Raw genomic sequence first — 19,818 nt, 5'->3', positions numbered from 1 at the left:
TAACTTTCAGAAATTGTGCAGGTTTTAGATTTACAGTAGTTTGTGATACTTAAGAGAAGTATTTGAATAAACTAATAACTAACTTTAACAACTAACTTCAATAACTAATTATATTACTTATGCAACATACACAATGAATAAGTTTAGTGAGATAATGTCCAAATACATTTAACTACAGATATAATGTGTGTCTTTTTCAGAAAAAGATAAAATAAATATATGCAATACAAACCAAAATCAATAATGAATGAATAAATACATAAATAAAACACCTCTGGCGATTTGGCACTATACAAATAAAATTGAATTGAATTGAATTGAAATTAATAAATGAAATAAAAATAAAAACCAACAGTTAAAACCACCGTTTTACATCCACCACAGGTTTCATCTCTGTGTAGTGATCGTGCTCATATGATGTAGTTCACGTTAAAATCTGTAGAGGGCAGCAGGACAGAAACAAAGCCTCGAGCTTCCGGATAAATGTGAGCAGAAGAAGAGACTCTGCAGCCTGTCAAAGTCTGACATTTAAACCTTCAACTTGTCTGCGGTTAACTTCAAGGTAGAGTTTCTTTTGTTATCCTTTCTCCATGGTTGTTCTGATGGAAACATGTGAATGGTGATTTCTTCTCGTGTTTTCCAGTCAGTCGACAGGCTCTTGTTATGTTTTGGTCAAGTTTAAGTTGGGTTCAGATGAGTTCAGTTCCGTTTAGCTAGCTGAGCCACGACCCGGTTCATGCTAACGCTGAACACGATACGTGTTTGGAGTCTGGATTAAAGCTGGGAAAGTTCACACTCTGCTTTACTCTTTAATAAATTACGTGTTTATTATTTGGTTCGAGATTCACTACGCAGAAATATATTTTTAATAGGAATAGTTTCCTATTTCCTTTTTAGATTGGCTTTCATCAAAAGATACAAAAGTTTAAACACAGCCTGCAGTTGGAGTATTTGTTCCAATTGAGACTCGCATGTGTTCCAATGATTAAATAAACATTTTTGGTTGAGTGTGTTTTACTTGAGCATGTTGGATTTTTGTCTGCATCCTGTTGGAACGGGAAATAATGTTGAGTCATCGGGTCCTTTTTTTTTTTTACACCAAATTCTTTTGACTGAAACAAATCAGCACCTGGCTTTGAAAGGGAATGGGAGATGGCACTCAGATTCGTTTAGCATGCCTCTTAAACTATGTGCCTTTAATCCTTTTAGTCAGCAGAAGTGAATTTGGAACATTGAATTTGAAATTCCCAATGTGCCATGTTTTAGACCAGGTTTTTTTTATATAGCCCTGAGTCTGTTGGCCTCACACACAACCTGAAAGAAGGCAACACCCGCATCTCCCTTAGTTTGCTTGATGAGTTTTGCTCAATTCCTGGATGCCTATAGCATCATGGTTATTCTATGTGATCCCACAGACACTCAACAATTGAGCCCAAAAAATTGTATTAGTTTTGTAATACTTCACCAAATTCATTAAGGTCTGGCCTAAGGCATTTATTAGTTTTTTGATTCTTGGATATTGGGTAAGAAGTATCAAATCTCAAATATTTAGGCTTATATATGTGAGTTTGTTTGATAGTTAATGTAATATAAATTCACTGAAACTGTTTAGAGTCGCCCTGCGTAGGCCTGTCTCACAAACCTCTGCTTTAGACTGTACATGCTTTAGACCATGTGCTCATTGTGTTGGTTAGTTAGTTGTGTATCTGACAAACAAAGGGAAGGAGTTCCTGGAGGTAGCATGTGCTGTGGTTAATAGCAGGGATTTTGTCATGGTAGTAATTCTGTAGTGACTCTGTGCTAAAAGATAAATTGTACTGTAGCAGCACAAACTAGTAGTAACTAAGCTTAACCTTCCGTTGTCACATCCATTTCTGCATTTACACTGTCATGTGATTAATCAGATGAGGAGTCTAATCCAATTAGGGCAGTAGCATGCCTGTTAGGACTCTAAGCTCGCAGCTCGGTCAGGATATCTTTGTGAGTAAGCTCCAAGGACAGAAGAGCGGAGAATCGGTACAGCAAACGTTTTTCAGTAATGGCAACATTTTCTTTTTCATTTGAGTTTGGGCTTGCATTGTTCTTTTATCTGAAACCCGAGTTGACATTCATGACTATGCACGTTTTCCAGGGAGCCTCTGAATAAATTCAACTTGTCTGTCTCATCTCAAGGTCCTGCACGATGTCTATCGTCAAGATCCACGCTCGAGAGATCTTTGATTCTCGTGGAAACCCAACTGTGGAGGTCGACCTTTACACTGACAAAGGTAGGTCTAAATGTTCTATACAACTCAAACATTTGTGATGAATTAAGGCAGTTAAAATGGTGGGTGGACTTCAAAAAGCCATTGTTATAATGTGTGAACTTATTTTCCATGTACTTCAATAATATAATCGTTTTTTACCAGCTATTCTTCTAAAGGTCATTATCTCTGCAGAGGAGTCTGCTGTGTCCGTGTGTTTGTTTTTGTTTATTTGTCCTCAAGATTACACTCAAGTGCTGAACAGATTTGTATCAAACCTGGTGAAGGGATTGGGTGTGGGCCAGGAAAGAACATATTACATTTTTTTGTGCTTCAAGGAATTTTCTCTTTTCTTTAAGATTACATATATATATATATATATATGCGCTGCAATTATTTTCTTTGATAAGATATTGTGGAGAAATGCTTTTAAACAGAGTAGGAAGTCAACCCTATGTGTGGTGTGATCTGAAGTTCTTTGTTCAAATGTGTGTGTGTGCAAGTTAGTGCATGTGAGTCCCTCCCTGTTAATTGTTGGCCCTCCAGCTTTACAAATGTGAGATCGTAAGATGATATAAACATGAAACTCGTCTGGACACCTACATTTTCATCCATTTTACTGCTACTTGTTTGAAAGCAGACAAACTCACCTGCCCACCATGATGCTGTCAAACTAGAAATTAATTAAAATTGTATACTGTCTACGTGTCAGCATACATACGTGGCAACGCACTGCTATACTAATGATACTAGCCACACAGGCCCACCGAGTCTGCTGAGCTTGAGCCTGCCAGAATGAGAGTTGACCCAAAATAAGGTTTAAGAGCACACATCTTACAGAGTCTCGAAAACTTGACAGGAGCACCCACCCACAGATTAGACGCGATAGATCCACTTAACCAGTCTGCACGGCAGCTAGCTGGATTAGGTTTTGTTTTTTTGGCTCTCCTGTGCACTGGGCAACTTTATTCAGTTGTGTTTGTGGTGTTTTCACTATAACACGAAGGGAGGGGGAGTTGTGGCAAATGAAGGCTGTGATTTGGTCTGAAATGCTGGTGATGTTGAGACATTTTTGTGGCTGTGAAGATCGTATGTATGATAAAATTGGGAGATGTTTGGGGGTCTTTTTTGATAACGTTTCTCAGATATTCCTGCAAAAAATCAGGCATATGTAGAGTGCCATTCTACTTTTAGTTGTTCATATCATATGATTGCTTGTTTAACAAGATTTCCTTAGTGATTTTAATATCTAATGTGCATCTCTCAGGCTTGTTTAGGGCGGCTGTACCAAGTGGAGCATCAACTGGAATCTACGAAGCCTTGGAGCTCCGGGACAATGACAAGTCTCGCTACCTTGGGAAAGGTTTGTGCATAATCTTTCTTCTATCTTCTTAAGAGAAAATAATTATTTAAAGGTCAGCTATAGGTTTTCCTTTTAATTACTACCCAGAGTTTAATTTATAGGAAAATATATTTTTTCATTTTTTCCATCTATATCTGTCATCTTTACTTTCTCTCTTTCCCTCTTTGGCAGATATGATGGGGTTAGTGAGTTTCTGTTGCCTATCTTGAATTAAAAACTAAAATGTGTCCATTTGATTAGCTGATTGAACAACTGATCATTGAATGCTTTTGGGAATTGATCAGATATGACATGCATGTTGGATTGTTTAAGCATGCCCTCAGTATGTATGTTTAGCCTGTGGCTGATTTTCTATTAAATAAAACATGTTGAATTACATTCATGAAAAAGATGTGAAAGCAATAACAAAAAATCATCTATAGTGTTGCATGGTTCACAATGTGCCAACAAATGCATTACAGAGCTGCATGTGTTGCTCAATACATTGCTTCAATATTGGCTGTCATGATTTACACATGTTCTGAAAGAATTATTATGTTCTGTCTGTCACAGGCGTCTCAAAGGCTGTAGAAAACATAAACTCAGCCATTGCACCTGCACTTGTTGGTCAAGTAAGAAAATAATTCTCCTTCTCTTTACTTTATAAATGTAGTTTTATATTTTTAAATTACTTATTAACTTGTTCTCTCCCATCTCCTCAGGATCTATCTGTGGTTGAGCAGGAGAAGATTGACCAGATGATGATTGACATGGATGGAACAGATAACAAATGTAAGTGACAATCATCACACAGCTTTGTCCTTTTATTCTACAACCATTTCAACAACTGTTTTTCACTTGTTGAGAAGAACGACAGCAGGTATCAACAATCCTGTAGCAAAATGGCTGCAAAGCCAATATTACTGGAAGTTTCACGTAAATAAAATCTCATTAACACTAATAGAACAGATTCATTAATTAATGAACTCTAAATACAGCATGTTACCACAAAACTAGCTAATTCATGCCGTTTTAATGATGTGAGTAAAAGACTTAACAGTTGTAACCATGTTTGAATGTTGCTCAAGTCAGTACAATGGGAGGTTTTCCTGTTGTTATATGCAGCATTGGTTTGACTATTTTGCTGCATTATGAAGTTGTTTTTCCAATGAGGTGTACTGTGCTGGGATCTAAGAAGTTTCTGAATCAATTTAAATACTGTGCACAGGCTAAAAGTGAATTATATTTTTTCTTTACAGCCAAGTTTGGAGCAAATGCGATCCTGGGTGTGTCTCTGGCTGTTTGCAAAGCTGGTGCAGCAGAGAAAGGAGTCCCCCTGTATCGTCACATTGCTGACCTCGCAGGAAACCCTGAGGTTATCCTGCCTGTGCCGGTGAGGATCTGTGCACCACAAGAAATGTCATTCACCTGCCACTTTATTGTGAAGTAACTCTCATCTTCCCCTCTCCACCTCCACCAGGCCTTCAATGTGATCAACGGGGGCTCCCATGCAGGAAACAAGCTCGCCATGCAGGAATTCATGATCCTGCCCGTTGGCGCGAGCACCTTCAAAGAAGCCATGCGCATTGGAGCCGAGGTCTACCACAATCTGAAAAATGTCATCAAGAAGAAATATGGACAGGATGCCACCAATGTGGGCGATGAAGGTGGTTTTGCCCCAAACATCTTGGAAAACAAAGAAGGTAAATATTGTAGCTACTTGTCTATTTAATTACACTCTAGGATTCCCCTTGTTATAATCATAACATAAATGTTGAAAAACACAATCTCCTGGGGGGGGAAAAGTTCCTTGATCTGCCCCTTAGTCTGGATCGACACCAAAATTGAATGGCTTCTTCCCTCACCCATACTACATCCTTCCACCTAGTTTAATGGTAATCCAATAAAAAACGATTGTTGGATTTGCCTGCGTTTCAGTTTTTTCCATGGTTGCTATTTTTCTGGTCTAGCCAGAGATTGTAGAGATTGTATAGCCAGTCTTATCCGTGTAGCTGTAGTTGACTGTTTTCTGAGGTGCTTCATGCAAATCTTGATGCTATAAATAATACTCTGCAACTCATCTATTGTTTAAACCTGTAGCGCTGGAGTTAGTGAAGGAGGCCATTGCCAAAGCAGGATACACAGATAAGGTTGTGATTGGTATGGATGTGGCTGCATCTGAATTCTACCGGGAGGGAAAATACGACCTGGACTTCAAGTCTCCTGATGACCCAAACCGTTACATCACTCCTGACGAGCTGGCTGATCTCTACAAGAGCTTTGTGAAGGATTATCCAGGTAACCTTCTGAGGCTTTCTCTTTTTACACATTATTCAACACACGGAGAGCAACACACACAAAGTAGTAATAATGTACACACCAGCGTTGTCACATGAAGGTTGATGATCTGGCTGTTCTGTAAATATATGGGATACCTTTGCCATCTCTCATCTGCTCACTCTCTAAGGGGCCAGGCGAGTTGATTGTGTGCTATTGTCAACGCTCGTTTGCACCAACAATTATCTGTTTCATCCTTATAAAGCTGTCAAGAACATCACAGTCCTTTTTTTTTTCTTTTTTTTTTCTGAAATTCATTTTGGGCTTTCAAGCAAATAATAAAAATCACATCTTCAGCTGTCAAGCAGGTTTTAAATGGGTTTGGGACAGAAAAGATCAAGGAAAAATATTTGAAGGAGGAAAAAAAGGTTAAGGCATCTAATTTTTGCAGTAAAATACAAAGCACTTAACTGTAGATTACACAGATTTGTTCACTGAATCCTAATGATTGATCTGTCACAAACAATTGTGGATTTCAACAGGATCTTAAAGTCAAATGACTGTTTATGACAACAAACACAGAGGTATCACTGCCTGGTTGTCAACAATGATCAAATGGTGACGTCCATGATCCCTCTTAGAATTTAAGCATATTACAGATTTATTATATCTTTGGTCTTATTTTCATGTTCTGTCAATCATTCCTATCCCTAATAATAATAATAATAATAATAATAATAATAATAATAATAATAATAATAATGTACGTTCTCACTTCAGACAGTCACACAGAAACGTAACACATGTAGTCTTTTGATTATACGTGTTTTGAATAAAATATCAGGTTAGTCAAACTCCATGGCCAGGAATCAAGTCTTGCACAATGCATGTAGTTTGCACCTTAGACATCAGGCCACTGAGGCCCTCGTGACTGAAGAGTTTTCATAACTGATCGAAATGATGAATATAATACAACTCAAGTTGCGGTATACGATAGTTTTTTCTTTTACACTTTGATTAAAACCTTTAATTCATTAAGAAGTGTCCTTTTGGGGTTATGACTGATCCTTTTAATGGAACAGCTGGATGAGTTTCAGTTTAAGCTTTACTGATAATCACTTGTCCATGAAATGAGGAATGTCTGCATATTTTCCTCTTACAGTGGTTTCCATTGAGGATCCCTTTGACCAGGACGACTGGGCTGCCTGGGCCAACTTCACTGGGAGCACGGACATCCAGGTTGTTGGAGACGATCTGACTGTTACCAACCCCAGTCGCATCAGCAAGGCTGTGGAGGAGAAATCCTGCAACTGTCTGCTGCTGAAAGTCAATCAGATCGGCACAGTCACCGAGTCTATGAAAGCGTAAGTCAAGATTTCAGACAGCCACAGAGGTTGTACTTGTATGTAGGCCAGAAGAAGAATCCGAAGATCTAGGCCACCCTGCAGTGACCTACCTTTTGTTTCAGACCTCTGAATTCTCCAATTTATTAAATGGTCTCTCTGAGTCAGGTGTTTCTGGATGTTTCTTCCAGGTTTGAGAAATCAGCTAAAATGTGACTTTAGTAGGCAGCATAAGAAAGTGAAACGAAGTGGCTGTTAAATCAGATTATTAGGATTATCAGATAATTTATAAATTGAAGTGACCTCTCAGTAATCTCTTTGGTCCCCACAGCTGTAAGATGGCGCAGGAGAGCGGCTGGGGTGTGATGGTCAGCCATCGCTCTGGCGAAACTGAGGACACCTTCATCGCAGATTTGGTGGTCGGCCTTTGCACTGGACAGGTGTGTTAATATTTGTTGTAAGAGTGTGTCTTTTGGGATCATTGCAGTTTTTATGTCTCATATCTAAATGAATTCTGCCATCATGAAGATTCAGTTTGTGTTAAAATTGTTGTAGATAACTGTAGATTCAGTTGTCTGGTCATTTTTGGGGCTGTACCTCATTGATAATAGTTGAATTTGAATCTTCTAAAATAGCAAGAGTACTTTTTCATCTGCATAAATTAAAGACCACTCGCAGAAATGGCTTAAATGCAACATACATTTGTGACATAAATATTATAATATGGACATATAGAATAACTTTAAATGATTTTATATAATCTTTACAGATCAAGACTGGGGCACCTTGTCGCTCTGAGCGTTTGGCCAAATACAACCAGATTCTTAGGTAAGTCATTCTTTCACAAACTGAGGAGTTTTATCACAATTGTTTGATTTTTTTTTTTAAGTTTAAAATTATTGTGTAGTGTGTGAAATAGAATATCACAGTTCTTCTAAACTGCAACTACTTGTGCTGTAATGATTAAATATTCAGATATATCTATTATATATTTTTAGCATATTTATTGTTTCCTCTGTTTTAGTTGGTGCATTAATCTTTATCATTTTCATGTATTTCCATGTACTTAGCTTTGGTGAACTTCAGTAATGACAGAGTTGGGACTTAAGTTTATTTAAAAGATTATTAAATCAACAACATGATTAATTGCCCTGGGAAAATGCATTCTTTTTAAAAAGTAAAAGGGTAAATGTGTGAGAGGAAACTAACTTTGGATTTTTTTTCTGTAGAATTGAAGAGGAGTTGGGGGACAAGGCTCGATTTGCTGGAAAAAACTTCAGAAAACCATTGTAAATGGATGAAGCATTTACTTCACATACAAATGGATTCAGAAGCAAAACACATTGAATAGTGATTAATATAGTACAATAGTAACTAATGTAGACCATTCATGTGCTGACTGGTTTATAGACAGAACAAACTGTAGTAACTTGTGACACTTTACACTTTTTTTTATGTGGAATAAAAAAATTGATCTGATTGTAACTGGATAAATATAAAATTACAGCACTTACTAATTGTGATGATAAAAGCTGCACTTGGAAAAACGGTTAATAAAAATGATTTCTTCCAGAAATAATCTGTTGTGATGTTTTTATATTTGTTGTTTTGCTGTGGTGGTAGTAAATGTATTTTATATTGATGTGATTTAAATAGATAATGGTGTGAAACAAATTGGCGTTTCAACCTAATTATCAGGCGGATTGATTGATCTAAATTTTGTGTCATGATGCAACACTTTAACTCTAAAACCTTTCACACTCAGAGTTTAACGATATATTACTTGTTTATTTGGTATCTTTTTGTTACTGCAATTGCAAGATACATTTTGCAGAATGTGAATGAATCAATATATATTATATAAAATAATACAGAAAACATCAATAAGTTAAACATTTTTATCCAGCATCTGATATAATGTATAAGAATGATTATAGAATAAGTTACACTTTTTGTTCATGTGGAGATGATAATATAGATTTTAATCTGTAATTAATGATATTATGGTTAAGCTTGTTCCTGCTATATCTGATATTCTGTATTATCATTAATATCATGATTAATGTAAGCTTTTAGTTGCAGCACCATATTTATTGAGATATTGTCAACATCATTTCATTTATTATTATTATTATGTTAAGCTCCTTGTGTCTGCTAAATCACAGCATCCCTAATTATTATATTATTATTGTTATACGCCTTCATTTAAGATCTGTTAATACAGACTTTTTACTTTTGAGATAATGTAAACAGTTATATTATTAGTAGTAATAGTAATAATAATAATGTAAGCTTTTAGTTGCACCACCATGTTTATCTATCTTGAGATCTGGTAATACAGACTTTTTGCTTTTGAGATATTGTCAACATAATTCTGTATTATGTATTATTATGTTAAGCTTGTGTCTGATAAATCACAGCATCCATTATTATATTATTGTTTTAAGGCTTCAGTTGCATGGATTATAAATTTTAGATTATTATTATTATTGCCTCGCTGAGCTCCTCGTTTCTGATAAATCACAGCATCTGGCTGCAAATCCAACGTGATCTTGTAGAAGCTCGTTTCTTCCCTGGATGTGTTGTTTCCTGCACCGCCCTGGCCACAGACACAGTGGGGTGGGTGTCGGTGGCGAGGCGGTGTCATGTCTTACATAATGACGCTGTTGATGAAGCACAGAGCCACAAACACAGTGATGTCGGCTTCATGGAGGCTGAGCAGCAGCGGCGGCGGTGGTGATCGCAGCCTCCTCCACCTCTGAGCCCGGAGCCGGGGCCCGTCAGCGGGGAGTGAGCGGCGGCCTCAGCGGCAGCTCCCGGAGCCTCTGATCCGCGGCACATGCTCAGTTCCACCCAGACAACTTTGAAGGCTCGAGCTGTGGCTGCTGAGGTCATCGCACTGGAAGAGGAGGAAGAAAAAAAAAACTACACTCACTCCCTCCACTACGCCGCCTCCATTTTGAATAGCCATGTAATCGGGGATTCGCACAGTTTGTGTGTGTATCGCCCACTGCGCCGCGTAGTGTCAACAAGCCACAGTCCGACCGCCATCGACATGGACGACCTGTTCAGTCCGCGGAGGTAAACTCGCCTACTCGCCGCCTGCTTTTACACACACGTCGGCTGCTTTGAATGCGAAATGTGCGTGTTGCTGTTTTAGCAGCGTTACTCTGAGGAATGTGTGCGTGAGAAACAGAGTGTCAGCGGTCACGAAGTTCGAGTCCGGCTAACGAGCTAGCCAAATAACGGCGTAATGTCTCGTTAGCAGCTAGCGGCTCCTCTCGGGGAAACATGGTTTTACGGTGCATTTGCTGAAGCCCACGCACATTTCTGCGTAAAACTGCAGCTCTGACCTGCGCCCGTGCAGCGGATTGTCCGCCTGCACTCGTTAAACACAATGTACTCGTCTGTGATTGTTTCTCCGTGTGCGTGTGTCAGCGACATGTTGTGTGCACGCTAGCATCGCTGCGTGTTATTGATCGCACGTCTTTAGCTCGGGGTTGTGTCACACAGCCCGCTGTCAACATGTCAGGTCCCTGGAGGAGCTCACGCCGCTCACGTAATGGAGACCATGAAAATTCGCAGCTCATGTATGATTGATTGACAGTCTGCGAGCGTCGGATTTCATTCATGTAATATAAGGAAACGTCGCGGGTCCGAGCTGGGATTGGCTCAGGGGCGTGCAGGGGGCGGGATGCGGTCGTGCGGTGGCTGCTCCCACAACACGTATCGATTATTTACAGCCCGGACACCGATAATTACCCCGTTATTGACAGGTAGTGTGCAGCAGACAGACAGACGTGAGCTGTGTGAACACCCCTGACTCTACTCTGTCTGGACTGTGCACACCGTGCAGATGCATGATGCCAAAGCTCACCGACGTTTAATGATTCCTATTTATTTGTATTTCAGGAGCCTGAACAGCACACAGGGCGAGATAAGAGTGGGGTCAAGTCATCAGGTAAACTCACTTACCAGCAGGGATCAATAAAGTATCTCTGATTTCTGAATCTGTGAGAGCTGCAAAATATTCATGTCATATTTGAAATGTTATTGGAATAATTTACACATTTCTATGTAAAAAAAAAAAAAAAAGTCATCATTGATTCATAAAGAGTTCGGTGATAAAACAATATCATTATTATTATAGCAATGTCACAAAAGTCTTATATATGTCGAAATAAACAATCACAATGAATATCAGTCTTTAAACTTAAAAGAAATAAAATTGGGACCTTTATCATGATAATTATCAACTTTGACTGATATGAAAGTTTTTATTTTTTTATATAATTTTGATCATATCGCTCAGTCCTATTCATACTTCTAAACTTGTGGTTAGATTCCATGAAGAGATACGCTAACCTACTGTTGACCTCAATGTAGTTCTGCAAATATCAGTTTTCATCATCAGCTAATCTGCACATCATTTCCTTAAATAATCAATTATTTGTTTTGTGCGCAAAATGTCAGAATATTGTGGAAAAATGCAAACTATAGCTTCCTAGACTCTAAGGTGGATGCAGTTGGGTTTTGTGAGATAAGCACTGGGACTTTTGTAGCGTAGTTGCACCTTGTTAAACTTGCAGTAAATGTAAACGGCGAGCACAGTTGCGTTCCACTGAGGGCGTGTAAATGTTTACGAGCTCCCGTGTCCTCCTCTCTCAGGCCAAGCTTCCAGAGCTGCAGCCGCGGCCTGCTCCGGGTCTGCAGACTCCGACGGACGGCGAGGAGCTCATGTGGACGCCAGGGGTCAACGACTGTGACCTCCTCATGTACCTCAGAGCTGCGAGGTCAGTGTTTAGGCTTTGAAGTGACTGGCACTAAATTATTGCCCTTGTTATGATGTTATATAACTGCTTCTTTATTGCACTGCTCTAAATGTAAAGAAATATCTTGATGCTATTAACAAAGACTACATGCTAAACCAGTACTTTTGTTATGACAAGACTGAACAGCCCCAAAAAACAGGATTAAAGAGTCGCCTTTTGACACGCTTGTCAGAAACAACGTTCCAAAAGGGGAAGTAAATACAAAACAATACCAGCTTTGGTCTGACCACGTGAATGTCTGTGGTTTAGTTCCTGTCTCAGCCACAGTACTTTTAAGTCATATAAACACAATGTCATATAACAAGTGTTTCTATGTCGACCTGATTTCTTAACCACCACTTTAGGGACAAACCTGTTTCTAACTGGGGCAAGGGATTAATATAAACATGGCTCTGACAGGTAGTTCTTTGCAGGAGAAACCAAGACGTGTTATTAATCATTTCGCAAACTCTTCTTGGAATTAGACTCAGGAAAATGTCAAATTCAGAAGTCTGTTTTGTTTATTTCTCTAGGAGCATGGCAGCGTTTGCAGGGATGTGTGACGGTGGATCCACAGAGGACGGATGTTTAGCAGCCTCCCGTGATGATACCACACTCAACGCTCTCAACATGGTGAGAATTGAATTGGGTTGAATTATATTTCGTAATTTTCCTTTCAGTTTCTACAACAATATTATCATGCAAATTTTAAAAAACGACCATTTGTTTCTCTCACTTCTAGCTCCATGCAAGTCACTACGATGCTGCAAAGGCTCTCCAGCGTCTGGTGAAGAAGCCTCTGCCAAGGCTCATAGAGAAGTGCTGGTCGGAGGGTGATGTGGTGAGACGCCTTTTGCTTGTAACACAGCCCTGAAGGTCAATGCTGATAGTTTGTTTGTCCTAAACAAAGTTTGTGCAGGAAGATCAAATAGGTGGGAATCTGTGTTGTGTATTTTAAACTTATCCTTTCATTGGACGTTATCTGTACTGGAGTTTTTTTTTTATTTGCAGTGTTCTATCATTTATTCATACCCACACTTCTCCCTCCCGTCTCTCTACAGAAACATTTCATTAAAGGCCTGAGACAGTATGGAAAGAATTTCTTCCGCATCAGGAAAGACTTCCTACCCAGCAAAAAGACTGTAAGTAAAACACTTAGCTTGTGAAAACAGACCAGTTTTTAATACATGTGGTGATTCATGGTCACCTTACTCTTGATCAGAAGCTTAAATCCTATTATTCCTAAAAGTCTGTGGTTTTTATTCATCAGGGAGAGCTGATCACTTTCTATTACCACTGGAAGAAAACTCCCGAGGCTGCAGGAACAAGAGCTTATCGACAGCAACGCCGGCAGCCGTCCTCCCGCAAGGCAAAGACTCGCTCTGCAGCAGCTTCGGTCAACGCCCAATCTCGAAATTATTCAGGTGAGCACTTCTTAAAGTTTGAAGGAAATATGTTGCTGCTTATTGAAGACATTTGTGTGATCAGGAGAAGCATTGGAATCCAAGTTGATCTCTTCTTTTGCAGTGGATGTGAGTTCTGCCAGCGAGGACGATCTTGATAGTGAAGACAGTGAACAGGACATTAAGACCTGCAGCCACTGTGGTGCAACAAGTGAGTACAAGTCTGTATTTGTGATTCCTCAGATTGGGGTGTGTGCGATATATATGATGTAATACTAGCGTTTGACACTGAAATTCCCTTCGACAGTTTGTGAAACTTGCACCTAAAGCCACTTTTCTCCAACAGGTTCTAAAGATTGGCACCAAGGAGGAAAAGATAATAACCCTCTGCTGTGCACGACTTGTCGTTCATATGAAAACAAGCACGGGTGTCTGCCGCCAGCTCCGAAATCTGCCAGCGGTTCATTCATGTTTAAACCTGTCAAGGAGGAAGAGGAGCACAGCAAGCATGGCATGAGGACTCGGCGAAGCAGAGCACCTGTAAGCCCGAGGCTGGCAGATCAGTCATGCAGTCATTATTTTTATTGCTAGTAATTGATTTACAAGTGTGTTTGTCTGCCATTTTGTACTCAACAAATCGTTATCATCATCACATCATTATAATATACAAAAGAATCAGATTAAAATGTTGTAGCACAGAAAATATATAGGTTGTAAATTATGGGAAGTATATTTTCTTGACAACAGTAGATTTAATTGTATTTCAGAATATCAATTCTCTTTTTTTATAGCAACTGTCGTCTTTAAGAAGTGGCCACAGGAGGCTCACAGGCTCCCCCACCAGTGAGGATCAGCAATCCAGTAACCAGCCGTCCCCCAGCGGAGTGACTTCCATCGCTCTGAGATCATCTTCCGCAGACAATAAGAATGAATCCACTAGGAGGACAAACAAGGTAAACAACAGACCTACACATTAACACACATGTACCTGGGTTTCATTATCTTTTCAGATCGTTTATTGTCGTGTCCTGTTAAAGACGCCATTTGATTTCAGTTTTTCTACACAATGTTAATGCAGATATTAGAAATTGACAGTGGCTGCTTTGTGATTATGCTGCAACACACTGTTTGGAGAGTACAGTTGCCAGTGTATCATTGTGATGTTGTAGATATATAGAAGGGGCATTAACATTTAGATTTCGAAAAAAAACCACGAGTGTTCATATGAAGCAAGTAAAAATGTTCCTTTTATATATTGTGTATTGGGAAATAGCTGTTAAGGAATTCTTAATGAATTCACCAGTAGCTGATGAAATGTTGTTAGTCCCAGTCTTACATGTAAGTGAAATTACACATGTTTATATAGGTTATCAGACATAGATACACGTTTACAATCACTCTCTGACATTTTTGTGTCAGTCATCATCATGGTATTCCGTCAATAATTAATTCTGCTCTATAAATATCATGCTGTATCCACAGAAGATAAAAGAGGAGGTTACGTCACCAAAGACAACAAAACGTGTACGAGAGTCTCCTGCTCAGGAGCCTGAAAAAGTTACACCTAAAAGGCAGAAGACGCAGGTGAGAGGAGGGAAAACTTATTTGAAACTTATTACAACTTATTGTGTCAGATATTGTTTGGATAAAAATGTCTTTAAAGCTGTGCCCTAAACTTCCTATTTTGTGAACTATTTTTATGAAATAATAAGATATTTGTAGGCCTGAAGTGGGCGCAACTTGATCTTGATTTGTTGGTTTGTTCCTCCAGGATCCACAGGGCTCCCGGTCAGAGGGAGAGGCCGAGGTAGAGGAGGAAAGCTCCTCAGAAAGCCGCAGCGCTCAGGACGATGGCAGTAGTGACACCAAAGATATCGATCAGGACAACCGCAGCTCCTCTCCCAGCATCCCCAGCCCTCAGCAGGGCAACGAGAGCGACTCGGACTCGTCTGCCCAGCCGAACGGTGTCCCATCAGAGCCTGTCGCCTCTGCTGCTGTGTTAGCTGACACACCAGTCCCACAGGCCCACCCCTCTCAGGGTCCCATCATCACTGCTCAGCCGCCGCAAAGCACCTCCTCTTCTGATCCCGCTCAGAGCCCCCCTCCTCCATCTCCAGATGCTCCTCAGCCAGCAGCCGGACAGTCACCTGCCTCAGGGGGTCCAAACAGCCGACCACTCCCCGTCCCTCACCCTCTTCCTGGTCCGCTTCCTCTCCCGTCAGCTTTGGGTCAGGATTCTCCTCTTTATCCAGCATTTCAGGTCCCACCTGCTCTCAACTCTGTGCAGCCTCTGCAGTCACATGGCCTGTCGCCTCAGCCCCCCCAGAGGCCCCCACCCTTCTTTAGGGAGTCGCAGCTCTCTCAGCCTCCTCTGTCCGGGACACAGATCAAGCCTCCTCCCACCACCCCCATTCAACCGTCACACAAACAGCAACCACACCAGTCTGCTACACCTTTCCCCCAGATGCCCTCTAATCTTCCCCCTCCGCCTGCTCTAAAACCCCTCAATTCTCTACCCAACCAGCATCCTCCAGGTGCTCCACCTCCCCCTCTTCAGCTCATGCCGCAGCCTATGCCATTACAGTCACTTCCCGCGCAACTTCCACTAATCTCTCAGGTGCAGACCCACCCTGGAAAAAGCACGACTCCCTCTCACCCACCTGCTGCGGCCTCGCACCCTCTCAACGCCGTAACAACTTCAGCTATCGGGCCCATCCCAAGCCTCCAGCCATCCTTCATGCCTCTTCCTCTGAGACCCTCGCCGAGCAGCACAGCTGTGGCGCCACTCGTTCACATTAAGGAAGAGCCACTGGATGAGATTGAGGAGGCAGAGACTCCACCGTCTCCACCCTCTCCACCGTCTCCACCTCGAAGCCCCTCGCCCGAGCCCACCGTCATTAACATAGCAAGCCACGCCAGCCAGTCTGCACGGTACGACTGAAGACAAATCTCCCATTAAAAAAAATATATAGGTCTTGACATTCCTAAGTATGCTATAAAAACATGCAATGCCTCAGAGCCTTGTTAGCCTTTATTTGAAAAAAGAAAGAAATTCTCAAAGTTTGTTAAACTTAAAAGAAAATTACACCAATCATATTAGTTATAACATCTTATTCATGATCTAAACCACTTATTAGTAGAAATCAACTACAACTTAACAACTAATCAGCTGAATAACTGAATGACGACTTGTGTCCATAACTGAGGTGTCACTTGAGCTCTAAATGCTCTGGGACTATTTTCAGCAGCAGCTTTGGGAAATCATTTGAGCATTGCCTATTTAACAGAACTTTGAACTTGAACTGTGGACTTGTTAAAAACTTGATTGGTTGCTCTTGCCAAATGGATTTTGTTTTAACTCAGAGAAAATGATTTGCAGGTTTAAGTGGCTTCATATTTGTCAAAATGTAAAAGTAAAGGGAAAAGTAAACATGAAATAACATCTTCTTACAAACATAATCATCTTCATATGTTTCACATTTATTGTGAAGGCTCCTCCACCTTCATGTTGTTATTGTGTGTGAAGTTTGAGTTATGCTAATAACTACTTGTTTATTTTAGGTTCATCAAACACTTGGACCGTGGTTACAACTCCTGTGCTCGAACCGACTTGTTCTTCACCCCACTTTCGTCTTCCAAATTGGCCAAGAAACGGGAGGAGGCCGTGGAGAAGTCGAGGAGAGAGGCGGAACTCAGTGCTCGGCAAGAGCGGGAAAGAGAGAAGGAGCGAGAGCGAGAAAGAGAACGAGAGGCTGACAGAAATGCTGTGAGTGCAACATTCATTTTAAATTCTTTATTTAAGTATTTTCTTTGTCATACAAATCACATGGAGTCATCTCACACACTGTCTTTGTCTACAGAGAGCCAGCAGCTCCTCCCATGACAGTCGTATGAGTGAGTCCCAGATGACGGTTCAGGGCCACGGACGCTCCTCCTATGAGCAGCCACCCACCACCGTCGCTGCTGTGCAGCCATATATTGGCCCTGATACGCCTGCTCTGCGCACCCTGAGTGAATATGCCCGACCACACGTCATGTCCCCCTCCAACCGCAACCACCCATTCTATGTGTCACTGAGCCCCGGTGACCCCCTGCTGGCCTACCACATGCCCGGCCTGTACAGCGCTGAACCCAGCATGAGAGAGCGCGAGCTGAGGAACCTCCGAGAGAGAGAGCTCCGCGAGAGGATGAAGCCTGGCTTTGAGGTCAAGCCCCCAGACATGGAAACCATGCATCCCTCTGCTAACCCCATGGAGCATTTTGCCAGACATGGAGCACTGGGTCTTCCCCACATGCCCGGGCCTCCCCACCACTTCGCAGCCTTCCATCCCGGCATGAACCATCTAGAGCGGGAGAGGATGGCACTAGTAGGACCTCAGATGCGCCAAGAGCTGACTTACGCGGAGCGACTCACTGCAGAGCGGCTTCACGCGGAGAGGATGGCGTCTGTGGCAGACCCTGCTACCAGGCTGCAGATGCTCAATGTGACGCCGCATCATCATCAGCACTCTCACATTCACTCTCACCTGCACCTGCACCAACAGGACCCTCTCGGTCAAGGTGAAGGTGGATGAATGATTTTATTGATCGTCAGATATTAATTAATAAGCAGTAATTCATATGGTGGTGGGAATTTGACCTGTACTTACTATATGTCTTATTTCTTCACACAGGTTCAAGTCCTCATCCTCTGGACCCTGTATCAACAGGACCACGTTTTGCCCGATTCCCCTTCCCTGGTGGCCCCATGCCCAACCCTCTACTCAGCGACCTTCCTCATGATCACGAAATGCTGCGCCACCCGTTGTTTGGTGTGTAATCTCATACTCACAGCCTGCAATTTGAGGCTCAACAGAGTCCAGCTTTTTCTAATTTGTTGATTTTCTTCCTAAGGAGCAGCATATCCACGAGAGCTGCAGGGCCCGATTCCTCAGATGTCTGCCGCTCACCAGCTCCAAGCCATGCATGCTCAGTCTGCAGAGCTGCAGAGGATGGCTATGGAGCAGCAGTGGCTGCATGCGCATCACCTACATGGAGGCCCTCTACCAAGCCAGGAGGATTACTACAGGTGAGGTATTTAAGTATTGGGCTTTCTTTCTCAAAAAAGTTTCTTATAGTTTCTTATTGATAGTACCCATCTTTAAACGCATAAAGATAACAAGTCTTACATTGTTATTGTAGTAACTGTGTTTTTTGGTTATTCTGTGATCGGAGCCAAATAAACTAACATTACCGTCGACATTACTTGATTGTACTCTTGTAAACAATGCGACAACCAACTACACGACACGTCTAACCACCTTTTGTTTCTCTTTTCCCTAAGCCGCCTGAAGAAAGAAGGTGACAAGCCATCGTGAGTGTCAGGTGGTGCATGCCCTGAACCCTACACTTATAACCCAGTAGAATACTGTGTACCTTCGAGGCTGTAAGAGAATATTTGTGTGTCAATTTATTCTGTTTTAATATATTTTAGAGAAATACGTTGTGGACCTTTTATGTGCATTCCTCCTTCAGCACTTAATGGGACTGTCAAAGTCCGTCTGAGATTTTCATATCACTTAAGAATTTATACTAGTTTTATTATCAAAATACTGAACAGTCTCACTCATTGCTGTGAGATTTAGTCACAGGTTTTCTCTAACAAACTGTAAAACTGTTTGATATGCAGTTATTTGAATTTGCTAAACACAACTCTTATAAAGGATATGAAAACAGGCTGACTTTGGTGTTTAAGTTTAAATATACTGTACCTATGACGATGATTTTTATGTGATTTCCTTGTACAGAATGACATTTAAATCCGTGTTTGAATGACCTAGCATGACTCAGTCTTCAGTTTTCACCAAACTAGAGTAGCAAGTTGCATTGTGGTGTTTAGACTCTGAAAGTATAGTAGAGGTTGGTTTTACTCTTAAATCTGCTAAATATTTGTCTAAATCCTAAAGTTTTATATATCGAGATATCTTTTCACAGTATAACCGAAGCTTTTATCCGCTCATTTTTGAGATTGTAAATATCACACGTCCACAATATTCTATATGAACGAGTACTATTAACATAGCAGTAGGCGCGAACACTCGACCCCCTGATTCAGCACGATAGCAGTAAATTATAAGCTAAAAACAGTATATAGTGTTATAAGGTGAGATAATTATTAATTGGACCATGATCTGTCACTACAGACCAAACGTTCTATTAGAACAGTGTATTTACTTCATTTTGAGGAAAATTGGAGAAACTCAATCTTTGAAATTCTAATGGTATTTTAAAAAGAACTGCCTCCAAATCCAATATTTATGTCATATAATATGAAAGTGTATCCATTGCATATTTATTTCAATAAATATTTCTGCAGTGACACCTTACTCTTTTTGTATGTGGAGTTCTTGTGTGTGGAGA

At 40.9% G+C, this 19,818-nt stretch overlaps 2 protein-coding genes across 5 annotated transcripts; both read left to right on the top strand.

The window, feature by feature from the left end:
• Window positions 1–407: 407 nt before the first annotated feature.
• Window positions 408–8,780, top strand: eno1b (enolase 1b, (alpha)). Its single transcript, XM_034586362.1, has 12 exons — window positions 408–562; window positions 2,173–2,267; window positions 3,511–3,606; window positions 4,159–4,217; window positions 4,308–4,377; window positions 4,845–4,978; window positions 5,066–5,288; window positions 5,686–5,883; window positions 7,025–7,226; window positions 7,537–7,645; window positions 7,975–8,033; window positions 8,435–8,780. The coding sequence occupies exons 2-12, from the start codon at window positions 2,183–2,185 to the stop codon at window positions 8,496–8,498; spliced, it is 1,299 nt and encodes a 432-aa protein (XP_034442253.1). The 5' UTR covers window positions 408–562; window positions 2,173–2,182; the 3' UTR covers window positions 8,499–8,780.
• Window positions 8,781–9,843: 1,063 nt separating this feature from the next.
• Window positions 9,844–19,784, top strand: rereb (arginine-glutamic acid dipeptide (RE) repeats b). Of its 4 annotated transcripts, none has more exons than XM_034585303.1 (17): window positions 9,844–10,286; window positions 11,118–11,166; window positions 11,874–11,998; window positions 12,550–12,649; window positions 12,759–12,857; window positions 13,078–13,158; window positions 13,287–13,440; window positions 13,544–13,630; window positions 13,766–13,959; window positions 14,211–14,372; window positions 14,902–15,003; window positions 15,191–16,350; window positions 16,981–17,185; window positions 17,280–17,985; window positions 18,093–18,230; window positions 18,319–18,492; window positions 18,743–18,883. In XM_034585303.1, the coding sequence occupies exons 1-16, from the start codon at window positions 10,045–10,047 to the stop codon at window positions 18,489–18,491; spliced, it is 3,777 nt and encodes a 1,258-aa protein (XP_034441194.1). In that variant the 5' UTR covers window positions 9,844–10,044; the 3' UTR covers window position 18,492; window positions 18,743–18,883. The 4 variants fall into 4 exon arrangements, with proteins under 4 accessions (XP_034441194.1, XP_034441192.1, XP_034441193.1 ...); XM_034585301.1 differs by having other exon boundaries at window positions 9,845–10,286; window positions 18,319–18,487; window positions 18,743–19,784; XM_034585302.1 differs by having other exon boundaries at window positions 9,845–10,286; window positions 17,280–17,979; window positions 18,319–18,487; window positions 18,743–19,179.
• The last annotated feature ends 34 nt before the right edge of the window (window positions 19,785–19,818 follow it).

Source organism: Hippoglossus hippoglossus, chromosome 5, assembly GCF_009819705.1.
Source record: "Hippoglossus hippoglossus isolate fHipHip1 chromosome 5, fHipHip1.pri, whole genome shotgun sequence".
NCBI lineage: Eukaryota > Metazoa > Chordata > Actinopteri > Pleuronectiformes > Pleuronectidae > Hippoglossus > Hippoglossus hippoglossus.
Note: the sequence above shows the minus strand (reverse complement) of the source record. Positions and strands in the feature narration are given on the sequence as shown.

Excerpts from the sequence above, each read along its gene's own strand:
- eno1b (XM_034586362.1), top strand. The coding sequence starts at position 2,183 with ATGTCTATCGTCAAGATCCACGCTCGAGAGATCTTTGATTCTCGTGGA. Across the intron at positions 4,378-4,844 it reads GGATGGAACAGATAACAAAT|CCAAGTTTGGAGCAAATGCG; the intron begins GTAAGTGACAAT and ends TTTTCTTTACAG. Across the intron at positions 5,884-7,024 it reads CTTTGTGAAGGATTATCCAG|TGGTTTCCATTGAGGATCCC; the intron begins GTAACCTTCTGA and ends TTCCTCTTACAG.
- rereb (XM_034585301.1), top strand. The coding sequence starts at position 10,045 with ATGCTCAGTTCCACCCAGACAACTTTGAAGGCTCGAGCTGTGGCTGCT. Across the intron at positions 13,631-13,765 it reads CAGCCACTGTGGTGCAACAA|GTTCTAAAGATTGGCACCAA; the intron begins GTGAGTACAAGT and ends TTTCTCCAACAG. Across the intron at positions 16,351-16,980 it reads CACGCCAGCCAGTCTGCACG|GTTCATCAAACACTTGGACC; the intron begins GTACGACTGAAG and ends TGTTTATTTTAG.